At 56.1% G+C, this 13,117-nt stretch overlaps 2 protein-coding genes across 3 annotated transcripts in view; one reads left to right on the forward strand and one right to left on the reverse strand.

Annotated features, from left to right (window-relative positions):
* The window catches only part of SAMD4B (sterile alpha motif domain containing 4B), a 38,004-nt gene extending 36,278 nt beyond the window's left edge, over positions 1 to 1,726 (reverse strand). Inside the window, exon 1 of one of the 2 annotated variants that reach the window (XM_087421769.1) lies at positions 1,649 to 1,726. The gene's annotated coding sequence lies outside the window, so the exon portion shown is untranslated. The remainder of the gene's footprint in view (positions 1 to 1,648) is intronic. The other variant, XM_087421770.1, reaches the window with a different exon arrangement.
* Positions 1,727 to 6,040: 4,314 nt separating this feature from the next.
* Positions 6,041 to 10,601, forward strand: GMFG (glia maturation factor gamma). Its single transcript, XM_004441510.3, has 7 exons — positions 6,041 to 6,127; positions 6,539 to 6,635; positions 6,742 to 6,791; positions 7,608 to 7,657; positions 9,533 to 9,615; positions 10,125 to 10,198; positions 10,415 to 10,601. The coding sequence occupies exons 1-7, from the start codon at positions 6,125 to 6,127 to the stop codon at positions 10,484 to 10,486; spliced, it is 429 nt and encodes a 142-aa protein (XP_004441567.1). The 5' UTR covers positions 6,041 to 6,124; the 3' UTR covers positions 10,487 to 10,601.
* Positions 10,602 to 13,117: the final 2,516 nt, after the last annotated feature.

Here is a 13,117-nt window from a genome sequence, read left to right on the forward strand (position 1 = left end):
CGAGCAAAGTCTTCAAAAGGGTATAGGGGAAGGTGGGTCTTCCGAGGGGAAAGCGGGATGCCAGAGCAGATGGTTTTTCAGAAAGAATTCTGGGCCTTTCTAAGAGCAGGAGCCCAGAGAGTTATTTTGAGGGAAGACGGGGTGGGGGGATGTCTTTTACAGAGGGTTCTGGAGGATCTGAGGGCACCTGTGAGGGAGACTTCAGGGTGGGGGATCTCGGGGAAAAGTCTTAGTAAGGCAGGAGACCTCTGAGGGGCGATTCAAGGGGCTCTGGGGGGTGCTGGACGGGTCTCGGGGAGAGATTTTAAGGGCACATCTCAGGAGGCCTTGAAGGGACGGCCGAGGTCTCTGAGAAGACGTGTGGAGGTCTTGAAAGACCCCTCTCAGAGGGAGCATAGAAAGGGTCTTAGGGTTTACAGGGGTTGTGGGGAAGAGCTTTAGCAACCATCTCCAGGTAGATCCAGAAGGGGGTATTTTGGAGGGTTATCTAAGGGCAGTTCTAGAAAATACCAGAGAGAAACCATGAGGGAACTCTTTGGAATTCTAAAGAAATTTTTGGAACATGTGTGGGTTATCGGGAAAGATTTGGGATATATAAAAGCGATTTCGGAAGAGGCTTTTGGGATGTGGGAGAGTTCTCCGCAGAGTTCAGGGAATCTCTGGAGGAGATTTTTGGGATGAGTGGGGGAGGTCTTGGGGGAAGATTCTGGGGCATGTGAGGGTGATCTCTAGGACATTTCAGGGTGGCGAGATTCGGGGGCCTCGAGGAGGTCTGTGGGAGAGATCTGAGATCCGTGGCAGGGTCCAAAGGGGCGCCCTCCGGGACGTGTGAAGGGGGAGGGCGTGAGAGACGGCCGGGGGGACCGCCAGGTGAGTTTCTGGGATCTGGGGCCACTCCAGAGGACCTCTGGGAGGATCTTCGGGGCACATCGGGGCATTCTGAAGGCGGAGGGGAAGGGGCTCTGAGACCTGGGGGCTCGAGGGCAAAATCTCCAAGGCGATTTCTGGCGTGGGGGGAGGTGGGAGGGGAGGCTGGGGGGGGCCGGTCGGGAGGCGCGGAGCGGGGCTCCGGGGGAGAATTCCGGAATGCAGAGACTGAGGGGATTTCAGGGAGACGCCGCCGACTTGTGAGGCTTAGCAGGGAGGCTCCCCGAGAGGCGATGTGACACAGCCGCTGGAGGAGAGGAGCGGCCTCCGGGAAATATTTTTGGACGGAGGAGGAGGACGGGGGTTTGGGCCAGAGGGCTTCTCTGAGGAGGCTCTCCGAGACATGACGGGGTCTGGGGAAGCGGGAGGGGCGGGCTCTCGGGCGGCAGGAGGGGGACGGGGTGTCAGCGAGTCTCTGCGGTAATTCTGGGGGGCGGTGGGAGTGCCCCCCGGGGAGGTGTCTGAGGTAGGCTGCGGGGGTCACGAGCGGGCCCCGCGCGACCCCCAGGCGCGAGGAGGCCCTCGGAGGGCAGCCTCCGAGGCGGCCTGCGAGGGCGACCCGGGGCACGGGGCTGGGGAGCCTCGCGAGGGCCGGGCGCCCCGCGGCTCGGGGTCCCTGAGGGGGCGGGGCCGCCCGCGCGGCCTGGGGCGCCCCGAGGTGAGCCCCGCGCGCCCCGACCCGCCGCCGCCCCGCGGCCGCCCGGCCCTGCCCGCCACTCACCGCCTCGGACGCCGCCGCCGCCGCCGCCGCCCGGGCCTCCGCGGGCCCCGCCGCCGCCGTCGCCCCTCTCCGGCCCGCGAGCTCCTCCCTCCTCCCGCACCGACCACCGCCGCCGCCGCCGCCGCCGCCGCCGCCACCGCCACCGCCGTCGCGCTGCGTCACCGCGCCGTGCGTCACCGCCCCTGGCCCCGCCCCGGCGGGGCCGCCGCGCGCCGGCATTAGCTCAGGGCGCGCTGACGAGCGGCGCGCCCGCCAACGGGCGGCGAGGGCAGCGCGAAGGGCGGGAGGGGCGCGCGGAGCCAGGCGGGGTCCCGGCGGCCAGGGCAGCGGCGGGGGTCGAGCGAGGCCCGAGAGCCCCGCCCCCTGCTCGGTGGGATTGGTCGGCCCTGGGCTGACGGACAGTCGGCGCGGCCGTGGCCCGCGGGCCGGCGGGCGGGGGAGGGGCGGGGCGCGCGCGGCGTTGCCACGGGCGACGGGCCCGGCGCAGCCCGCGATTGGGCCTCCGGGCCCGCAGGGGGCAGTCTCGCGCCGTCTACCTCAGCGGCGAAGTCACAATTCCGGATTCTGGCGGTCAAGGTCTCCCTGGCCGCCCCGCCTAAAGCGTGGGCCCCCCGGTGCTGCCGACCGTCCAGGTCGTGAGTGGCGTCGCGGGTCTGGAGTCGCTTTCTCCGCGCATCCCTCTCTGACCCTGTGGCTTCGTCTCTCCAATGGGAATAGGATCGGAAGAGACGACGCCTGTAAAGCGCTGGGCACAAAGGAAGCCGTCAATCAATGGGAGTTGTGGCTATCACTGTTGTTGTCATCTGTTCATTCCACAAACTTTCCTGAATCCGGGGGAACTAAGCAGATAAGGGGCCCCCACTTAGAAGGCTCTAGCGGGGCAGCGACGTGGCTTGTTAGAGGAACTCAAGGAATTGCAGTCGGGTGGAGTGTAGAATTCAAGGCAGGGAGGGGTGAGAAGTGAGCTGCAGCCGGCTGTCTGGCTGCTTGAGGGAGTTTGAAGTTGTCTCTTGGGCACTGGGGCACCATGGAAGGGCTTCAAGCAGGGGAGTCTCCATGAGTTGGGGGTTTGGAAAGATGTCTCTGGCTTCCATATGGAGGATAGATTGGAGGGATTAGAATTGGTGGTGGGGAGTCCAGGGAGGCAGCTGGGATGGGAGAGGGGCGTCTGCACCAGGGCGGGACTGTAGGAAGGGCAGGAGGTGCAGGTGGGAGAGATGCGCAGGAGGTCGAGTGAAGTGGCCCCGGGACTAGCTGGCCGCAGAGGGGGAGAGAAGGAGAAATCCAAGAGGAGGCCCTCTGGCTGGGAGATTGGGGGTTGGTGGGCATCCCTGAGAAGGAGACCCAGAGGAAAAGCTGGTTCAGAAGCCTGGGCCACCTAGCCACGGGGCACAGGAGGCTGCACATCCCCTGAGTCTGGAGCTTACGAGAAATTGGGGCTGGAGACCAAGATTTGAGGATCATCAAAGATGGTAATTGAAGCTATGGGAGTGAGTAACCTAGCCTGGGGAGATAATGTAGGATGAATGGAGACAAGGATCCTCCAGAACCCCAAGAAAAGGCGACACGTAAGCTTTCAGCAAAGGAATCGACACTCTCAACAAAGATTGAGAAGCAGCAGCCAGAGAGAGAGGAGGAAAGCCAGGAAAACATGGCATCACAGATGCTATGAGGAAAGGCCATTTTAAGCCAAGGTGGGGGGATATCACAAACCCACCCACTACGCCCTACATTTAAGCAACAACTTTCACACTACAGAGAATGGTTGTACTCCATAGATGCTGGCTCATTTATTCATTCAGTAATATTTCTTGAGTACCTAATATGTGGCAGGCACTGCTCAAAGTACTAGAAACTCAACAAGGAACAAGGCCGACAAAAATCCCTGCCTCCATGAAGCTTACATTCTAGTTGGAGGGGCACAAACAAACAATAAATAAATACTTACAACGTAACTTGGTGATAAGTGCTATTGGAGAAAAATGAAGCAAGCTAAGGGGACGGAGAGATGGGTCAGCGCTATTTCAGATGGGGGAAGGCCTCTTTGATCAGGGGAGAGTTGAACAAAAACTGGAAGAAATGAAGGGGTGAACCATGAGGGAAAGAGGGTTCTAGAAAGAGGGAACAGCAAGTGCAAAGGTCCAGTGGCAGGATCACTCACAGAACCACAAAGAGGCTAGCATGGCTGGAGTGGAGTAAGCAAAGAGGATGGTAGTGGAAGACAAGGTCCAAGAGGTGATGGAGGAGGGGCAGTGGCAGATAATTGAGAGTTGTAAAGGCCACTGTAAGGACTTTTGCTTTTACCCAAATAATGTGGGAGCCATGGGAGGGTTTTGAGACAGGAGGTATGTCATCTGACTTGAGTTTTCTTAGGATCCCTCTGGCAGTCCTGTGAAGAACAGACTGTGTGTGTGTGTGTGTGTGTGTGTGTGTGTGTGTGGCGGGCGGCAGGAGCAGGGAACAGTGAGGAGGCTGCTGCGAGAGTTCAGGCGGGAGACAGAGGTGGCAGGACCAGGGTGTGGGCTGTGGAGGGTGAGAGGTGGGCAAGTTCTGGTTATATTTTGAGGTTCAGAGAGGACATGTCCTGATGTACATTGTGACAGGAAAGAGAAGGGTGGAGGACAACTCTAAGACACCCAGGTGGCGATGTCATGTTGGTTCTTGGATGTAGGAGTCTAGAGTTCACGGAGAGGCCCAGGCTGGAGAAATAATTAGGGTGTCCCCTTTGAAAGACTGATGGGGTCAGGAGGAGAGGAAGGTAGATGGAAAAGAGAAGCGGCCAAGGACTGAGCCCTGGGACACCCCACTGTTAAAAGGAAGAATCAGCAAGAGAGGCTGAGAAGGAGCAGTCAGAGGAGTCGGAGGAAAACCAGGCCAGGGTGGTGTCCTAAGAGCCAGGTGAAGAAAGGGTTTCAGGGCACAGGAAGTGACAGACGGTGTCAGACGCGGCTGGCAGGCAGGTCAGATGAAGACTCAGAATTGACCATTAGGTCCAGCACCCTCGAGGTCGTTAGTGGCCCCGCTGAGGGTGTGTTAGTGGAGAGGGACAGGGGTGACGGTCTGCTGTGAGAAAGTTGAGGAGAAAATGGGGATGGGCCGGCCCCGTGGCTTAGCGGTTAAGTGCGTGCGCTCCACTGCTGGCGGCCCGGGTTCGGATCCTGGGCGCACACCGACGCACCGCTTCTCTGGCCATGCTGAGGCCACGTCCCACATGCAGCAACTAGAAGGATGTGCAACAATGACATACAACTATCTACTGGGGCTTTGGGGGGAAAAAATAAATAAATAAAAATTAAAAAAAATAAAAAAGAGAACATGGGGAGGAGAAATAGAAGGCAGTGAGTGTAGACGATTCTTTCAAGAAGTTTTGCTGGAAAGGGAAAGGCATGAATGGACAGCGGCTGGACGGGAGATAAGAGTTTTTAGTTTTTAAGATGGAAGAAAAAACACCACACGTAGCCTGAGGGGAAAGATCTAGTAGAGACGGGAACATCGATGATGCAGGGAAAGGGGGTGCAGCTGCAGCAATGTGGTTGAGTAGGTGATGGGGGGGAGCAGAGGGGGAGAGTGCCCGAGTAAAGGGGGGACAGGAAAGACTATGGAGAGAAGCCGAGAATCCGGCACAGCAGGCCAGTCATTGTGGGGCTGGGACCTGTGAAAATTCTCTTTTGTTTGGTTATATTTTCTTACCGAAATGTACCGTGTTTTCCCATAAATTACTTCCATTTTATTTCTCTTTTATATGACAGTTAGGACATTATATTGATTTTTTTTGGAATTTATGTGTACAAGTGGGTTACATTATCTAGGAATTTCATTTCAGAATGAGAAAAAGGGCAATGCAAAAGGCTCTTAATAAAAAAGGGGGTACTGGTCTGACAGGCTTGAACACCACTGTTGTAGGGCCCATTCTAAGGCCCATGGGATTGAATAACAGCAGGGAAAAATTTGCGGTTACCTGGGTGCTGTGGAGGCTCCTCTCTCGTCTCCATTTCCCCATCAACCTAATAGGTGGCAGTTGGACTAGCAAACGTCTCTAAGATCCCCTTTTCAGCTCTGGAATTAAAATATTCCAGATCAGGGGAAATCCAGGAAGGCTTCCTGGAGGAGGGGAGGAGCTAAAGAACTCATTATCATCTAGTGTGTATTGAGCATATCCACCATGCTGGGAGACATGTGAAGCTATTTTCTCCTCACAATAATCCTGAATCAGAGGGGTAAAGTTGCTTTGCTAGGGTCACACAGCAAGGTAGCATTTGAACCCCAGCATTTGCAAAGCTGGGAGGTCCTGGCAGATGAGGGGAAGGAAGGAGGGGGAGGAGCCTTCTATGACAGTTGTCTCAGAATGGGCATAAACAGGATGTGGTGTTGGATGAAACCTTTCCCCTACCCCACACTCCGCCCCCCACAGCCCTGGTCCCCACCCCTAGAAGACAGCGGAACTGGGGAGAGAAGAGGCCTGTGGACAGAAAAGTCATGGTCAGGGGGCCAGGGGGCATGGTGGGAAGGGCCAAGGGCTGGGGTTGGGCTGGGCTGGGCGGGTGCCTGGGTGAAGGTCAGGCTCAGGGGCTGGGAAGGGGACCCCACTGCTGCAAGGGGCCTGGCTGGGGGAAGAGAGATGGTGGTTCCGGGTTTGCCCCAGGCGGGCAGATCCCTGCGTCTCCTTGAGTGTCACCCAAGGGCACCTGGCGAGAGGGCTGGGGTCCAGCCTCTGCTCTGCAAGGGGCAGCTTCTGCCCTGAGGAAGGGGGGCCTTTTCCTCGTGTGCACGAAGGCTTCATAGGGGCTCTTGGGGCCCTCATCTTCACTAGGTCACGGGGAAACTGAGGCTGGGAAAGGGGGCAGGGGCCGAGGCCGGGCCAGCTCAGCTCTTCCTGGCCTCCTCTGGCAGTCCGACTCCCTGGTGGTGTGCGAGGTGGACCCAGAGCTGAAGGAAAAGCTGAGGAAATTCCGCTTCCGAAAAGAGACGGACAATGCGGCCATAATAAGTGAGTGTCCTCTTCCCCTGTTGAGGGGTGGGGACAGGAGGGCAGGGCCGGGCTGGTGTCACGGGTGAAGGGGGGCGCCTAACCCCTGTGTGCCATCCCTCCCCAGTGAAGGTGGACAAGGACCGGCAGATGGTGGTGCTGGAGGAGGAATTTCAGGTGAGGGGCTGCGGGGGATGGGACTCCCAAGAGGGGAGGGTGGGACTGGGAGACCCCAGGACTAAGAGCCTGGCATTGGAGGCCAGAAAGACCTGGAAGTCAAGTCAGTTCAGCTATGGCCCTGGGCAAGGGACTGGCCTGTCTGGGCCTCTGTTTCTTCCTCTGTGAAGTGTGAATAACAGCACCGACCTCTTAGGGTTGTCTGTGGATTCCACTATTTAGTCCTTGCAGTGGGTTCAGTAGAAGGCCCGGCACACAGTATATGCTCAGTAAAATCATGATGATGCTAATGATGATGATATTTTATTGGCACTTAAATGAGGAGTTTCCAGATGAATTAACAAAGAGCTAGCGGAAATCTTTTATAAAAGGGTAGAACTCGCCCTCCCTTGGCCTCAGCCTTTATCAGTAACACGGGGATGATAATAAGGTTTACTTCATAGTGTTGTGGTAAGGATTTAGAGGGAGTCCATGGAGACTGAGGCTAGGGCTGTTTGACTGGGGAGGGGGATCAGCTGGGAGCTGGGCCCCCTCAGGTCCTCTGTAAGGAAGCGTCGAGAAGTGGCTATGATTTGAACCCGGATTCGACTCTGAACTCTGCTGCTCACTGTCTGTGCAACCTTGGGCAAATTTCTTAACACCTCTGGGCCTCAGTTTGCTCACCTGTAAAGTGGGGATAATAATAGGACCTACCCCATAGGGTTATGGGAGAAGTCAATGAGTTAATCCATGTGTGTTTCTTAGACCAGTGCCTTAGCACGCAGTAACGGCTTGCTCAATGGCAGTCTTTTCTTCTCTCTTTTTTTTTTCCCCCAGAACATCTCTCCAGAGGAACTAAAAATGGAGTTGCCGGAAAGACAGCCCAGGTATCCGGGGGGAAGGAAGAGGAGGGTTGCGCCATGGGGACACGGGTGATAATGGAGGTACAGACTGAGAGATTGCCTGGGTTCCACTCCTATTCACAGGCTTGGAATCTCTGTGTGTGAGGCCAAGAGCTCATACCCTAGGACTTTTTGTTTATAGACTAATATTTTATTGCAGAATTTTACCATCATAGTCATATGTGATATTAGAGTTTGCTTTTTTTGTACAAACTTTGTCAGGTTTGGGTCTCAGCATTGTACTTGCTTCATTTATAAAAAAATGAAATTTTCCTTCTTTTTCAATGCTCGAGAACACTTCGGGTAGTAAAGGAATTATTTGATCTTTATTGGGGAGAATCCCGTGTGAAGTCACGTGAGCCTTTTTTGTGTGTGTATGAAGGAGCTCTTTGACCCTTGCATGAAAACTGGTCTGTTTAGATTTTTCATCTCGACTGGGGTGAATTTGGGGTGCCCTAGGATTCTGAGCCTCAGTCATCCCAGGCTCTCCATCTCAGCCAGGACCAGCTTCCCAGGCGTCTGACAAGTGTGGTCACACGGGGTCCCACACCCAAGAGGGAGCCTTGAGCATTGGGGTTAATGCTCTGTGGCTGCCTGATGTCTTAAAATTCTTTATAGTTTTATCTTCTTTTTTTTTTTAAAGATTTTATTTATTTATTTTTTTCACCCCCAAAGCCCCAGTAGATAGTTGCATGTCATAGCTGCACATCCTTCTAGTTGCTGTATGCGGGACGCAGCCTCAGCATGGCCGGAGAAGCGGTGCGTTGGTGCGCGCCCGGGATCCGAACCCCGGGCCGCCAGCAGCGGAGCGCGCGCACTTAACCGCTAAGCCACGGGGCCGGCCCTATAGTTTTATCTTCGAATTTGCGTTTTGTGTGAAGAGGTGGGACAATGGCGCAAGCGTTGGGGGCTTGGAGCCTCCCTCCCACGTGGTACAGGACCCACTGCCTGCACCGCCCAGTGATGGCTGCTGCCCTCTGCCCCAGGCAGGGTCAGGGTCAGGGTCAATGTCAGCACACACCCCCTGCATGACAGGTTCCCGGGTGGGCCTATGCACATCTGCCCTCCCCCTTCAAGTGTCCCCGTGCCCAAGACAGCGTGACTTTAAAAAGACCGTGATCAGTCTGGAAAGACACTGCAGAAGAAAGGAAAAACTTTTCTCCTGCCTTTGGAACAAGCCCCACGTTTTCAGTTTGCACTGGGCATGGCAAATTATGTAGCTGGCCCTGGTCTCCGCCCAGAGACCTAGAGCCTGGACAGTATTGCATGGTGCTTGAGGACATAGCCTCTAGCACTGAATTTCCTCGGTTCAAATCTTTCCTGTATCCATAGAGCCTTGGGCAAGTGCCTTCACCTCTCTGGGCCTCAGTTTTCCCATCTGTAGTATGAGGATAATATAGCACCTATGTCAGAGGGGGGTTGTGGGTCAAGTAAGCACTTCCTATCATTATTATTATTATTATTATTATTTTGTGTGTGTGTGTGTGAGAATGATCAGCCCTGTGCTAACATCTGCCAATCCTCCTCTTTTTGCTGAGGAAGACTGGCCCTGGGCTACCATCCGTGCCCATCTTCCTCCACTTTATATGGGACGCCGCCACAGCATGGCCTGACAAGCGGTGCATCGGTGCACGCCCGGGATCCCAACCGACAAACCCCAGGCCGCCGCAGCCCAGCGCGCGCACTTAACCGCTTGCGCCACCGGGCCGGCCCCAATTATTATTATTTTTGATCGTTTATTGTGTTTGAGGCCAGTATCCTGGCTCTCAGTTGTTAGCCCTGGGGCTGTGGCCTCAGGTTTTGGGCGCTGGGCCTGGGCTCCAGGCTGCAGTCCTGAGCTGTCCCCTTCCACTGCTGCAGGTTCGTGGTGTACAGCTACAAGTACGTGCACGAGGATGGCCGCGTGTCCTACCCCTTGTGTTTCATCTTCTCCAGCCCCGTTGGTGAGATGCACTTCTGCCTATCCCCAGGAGAGGGTCTTAGATTCGCTGTGTGGGGTGTGTGAGAGTGTGTACATGAGTGCAGGTGTGTGTGACTGGTGAGTGTGTGAACGAGTGCAGGTGCCAGTGTGAGGGCGTGTGTGACTTGGTGAGTACGTGTGTGTGCCACGTGCGGTGTGTGTGGTGTGTGAGTGCTGGGAGGGCAGTGGGGCGGAGGTGGGGGCTCAGATTCCTGCAGAGCCCACCCATCCTCCCCAGTCCCCAGGCGCATAAGCACACTCACCTCTTCCTTTTACCTAGAACTCCCTGTCTGGCCCCTAAACCACCTCCAGGGACCCTAGAACTTCAAGCCCCCAAAGAAACCTGGAGACTCAAAGTATAGCCTCTAGGGACCTCCTTAGAACAACTCCTAAGACCCTTGGAAAACTCCAGGGCCTGCAGGACATGACTAGGGCCTTAGAGAACACCTCGGGGTCCCCCAGTTATGCTCCCTTCTTCTCTTTTCCGTGCAGGCTGCAAGCCCGAACAACAGATGATGTATGCGGGGAGTAAAAACAGGCTGGTGCAGACGGCAGAGCTCACAAAGGTCTGGGCCTGTGGCCGGGGCTCCCAAGTGTTAGGGAGGAGGGGTTTGGGGGGCTGGATTCTTGGTCTGAGGGAGGAGGGGCTGGGGGGCTGGACTCCCGGGTCTGAGGGAGGAGGGGCTGGGGGGCTGGACTCCTGGTCTGAGGGAGGAGGGGGCTGGAGTCCCCGCTGTCTCAGTTCCTGAGTGGATCATAATGCCGCGCACCCCCCTGCCTAGGTGTTTGAAATCCGCACCACTGATGACCTCACCGAGGCCTGGCTCCGAGAGAAGTTGTCTTTCTTTCGTTGACCTCTGGGCTGGGGACCTGAATTCCTGATGTCTGAGTCCCAGAGGAACTGGGGACTCGGAACTCTAGGACCTGAACATCCGAGACTGTAAAGAAATTAAAATGCAGGAACTCAAAGACGCTGGGTTCTGGCTGTTTCTGTTCCTCCTTGTGGGCGCTAGCCGACAGTCCCTGCAGTACCAGGCCCGGGCCAGCAGAGGGCAGGCAGACCAAGCGGATGCCCGCGGAGTCCCGGGAGGAAAGGAGGGGACCTGTTTCTAGGAAAGAAAGGGAGGAGCCTGTAGGGTTTCCTAGAGGGAAATGGGGGAGGCCTGGTCTCCTGGAGGAATTGGGGGAATGTCTGAATCTGTAGAGGGGCCACTTCCAAGGGGAACAAGGCCACCTGGGTCCCTGAGAGTAGAGGAGGTGGCGTGCCTGTCTCCCCTCTCTCCCCTTCCCACCTAGCTCTAGGAGCTGGCAGGCATTAGCTTGCACTGAATGCTCCTTTTCTCTGTGAGCCCCCAGGCAGGAAGGTTTGAAAGGCAGGGAAGTTGTTGAAGAATCAAACAGAATAGCTTCAGGGGCTCCGCAGTGGCTGGGGTGGTAGTTTGTGTGGTTGGGTTGGCCTGAGGGCCCAGGGCTGGGGAAGGCGAAGAGGATCCAGGACTCTCAGTGGAACCCCGAGGGGTATGAGGTTGGCGAGGCAGGAAAGGGACACCTACCAGCCCCTGTCTGGAGATTCTTTTTTCTTCTGCCATCTCTGGGCATTTGACTCAGGCTTTCTGTCTCTGTCTCTGAGGGGCATTTATTGAGCACCGACAGTGTACCAGGGTCTGAGGATTCTGAGATGGGCAGGTCTTCACAGAGATGAATCACTTTCTGTCTCTCTCTCTGTTTCTCCTCCGTGTCTCTGATTGTTCCTTTCTCTGTCCCCAGATTCAGGGACCTGGGAGCTCCCTCCCCCCACCCCTTTCCAGGTTCCCTGTAGAGAGGTGGCCGTTGCCATGGTAACAATGACACAGTGACCTTGGGCCAGGGCTGCCCCTCCCCCAGCCCTGTCATGGCTGGGGAAGGGTTGGAGCTGGGCTTGTGGAACCTTCCCCAGCCCTCCCAGCCAGAGCACACCACCCCCTCACCAATCCACTCTGCCCCAACTCTTGCCCCCTTGTCTTCAGTCAGGATAGAATCACTCTGCACCGGGCCATAAAGAAATTCCCTCTGCCCTCTTTTCTGGGGGGAGTGGGGTTGAGCTTCTCTCTGGACCCCTGTCCTGGTGCCTGCCCCCCCATCCCTCTGCCAGGCACGTCTCTACCCCTCCCTCTGATCACACCTCAGTCCCTGGTGGCTAGAGATGGAAAAGGGGGAGGGCTGGGGATAAGAGAGGTCACTCACTTAAGAGGTCAAGCAACTCCTGGACTGCAGAGGTCAGAGAAGCAAAAGGACTTGCCCAAGGTCATGCGCTTACATGATCAAATGAATAGTAGCTAACCCTGATTGAGGGCTTCCTGTGTGCCAGGTACTTCTATAAGCACTTCACAGGTATTAACTCATTTAATCCTTACAATACCCCATGAAGAAGGTACCGTTATTATCCCCAATTAACAGATGGAGAAACTGAGGCACAGAAGCCAAAAACACTTGCCCAAAGCTACACAGCTAGTGGCCTGTACACCCAAGGCTATCCTGTGGTCAATGGCCACTCCCTCTCTTAGGCAGGGGATTTAGGGAGCCCACTCATCCTCCTCCTCCCCATCCCTCCTCCTTCTCCCCCTCCGCCCTCCCCCTCCGCCCTCCTTCTCCTTCCCCCTCTTCCTCCCCTCCCCCATAGTTGAACTTCTGTCTGCATCCAGGCTCATGATTGCAAACAATCCAATCAGAAAAAGGCATGTACAAAGACTTGCCCAGTCAGGAGCAGGGAGTTTGGAAAGCAGGGACCAATCAGATGGGCCACTCTGAGGGGCAGCCCAATGCAGAGTAGGTTTGGCTAGAGGGATTGTGGAGGGACCAATCAGAGAGGCCAGAACAGAATACACTATCCAATGAAGAGTCACCACGAGGGGGTGTGGCCTTAGGTTCGAGGTCACTCTTTTGGGGTGGTACAAACTAGGGAGCACCTCCTCTCTTTCCACAAGCCTCAATTCTAGGCTCCCACAGATCCAGGTTCCCTAATTTTTGAATCCAGGTCCTAGGTTTTCTCAGGGGCGCTTCTCCCTGCTAACCTTGAATGCGAGCAGAATTTATATTGAGAGGCGGAAAATGGACTTCAGGGCGGAGCTGAGAATGCAGGACCAAGGCTGGGCAGGAGGGGCCAGCGCTTAGGCTGAAAGCTAGACGCTTTTGAGGTGGAGCCTAAGGTGGAGAGGTGGGACTTGGGCTGAGGGGTGGGGCTTAGACTTGGGGGCGGGGCCTAGGCTGAAGAAGTCTATTATATACTGTGCTTTGGGGCGGTCCTAAGGTAGAGGGGTGGGGCCTAGGCTTGGGGGCGGGGCCTAAATTGTGGAAAAATGAGATGGGTGAAGAGGCCCTATTCGCAGATCTGGGGCAGGAATTAGGGCCTGAGGGGAACCATCACACTATCTACTTCCACCTGTTGCCCTCTTTTTCAGGCCAACTCACCTTCCCTGACCTCATCTGGCACACATGGCCGCCGGGGT

This window comes from Ceratotherium simum, chromosome 33, assembly GCF_057802395.1.
Source record: "Ceratotherium simum simum isolate JZ-2026a chromosome 33, ASM5780239v1, whole genome shotgun sequence".
In the NCBI taxonomy this organism is placed as follows: domain Eukaryota; kingdom Metazoa; phylum Chordata; class Mammalia; order Perissodactyla; family Rhinocerotidae; genus Ceratotherium; species Ceratotherium simum.

Excerpts from the sequence above, each read along its gene's own strand:
- GMFG (XM_004441510.3), top strand. Across the intron at positions 7,658-9,532 it reads TTGCCGGAAAGACAGCCCAG|GTTCGTGGTGTACAGCTACA; the intron begins GTATCCGGGGGG and ends CCACTGCTGCAG. Across the intron at positions 9,616-10,124 it reads CATCTTCTCCAGCCCCGTTG|GCTGCAAGCCCGAACAACAG; the intron begins GTGAGATGCACT and ends TTTTCCGTGCAG.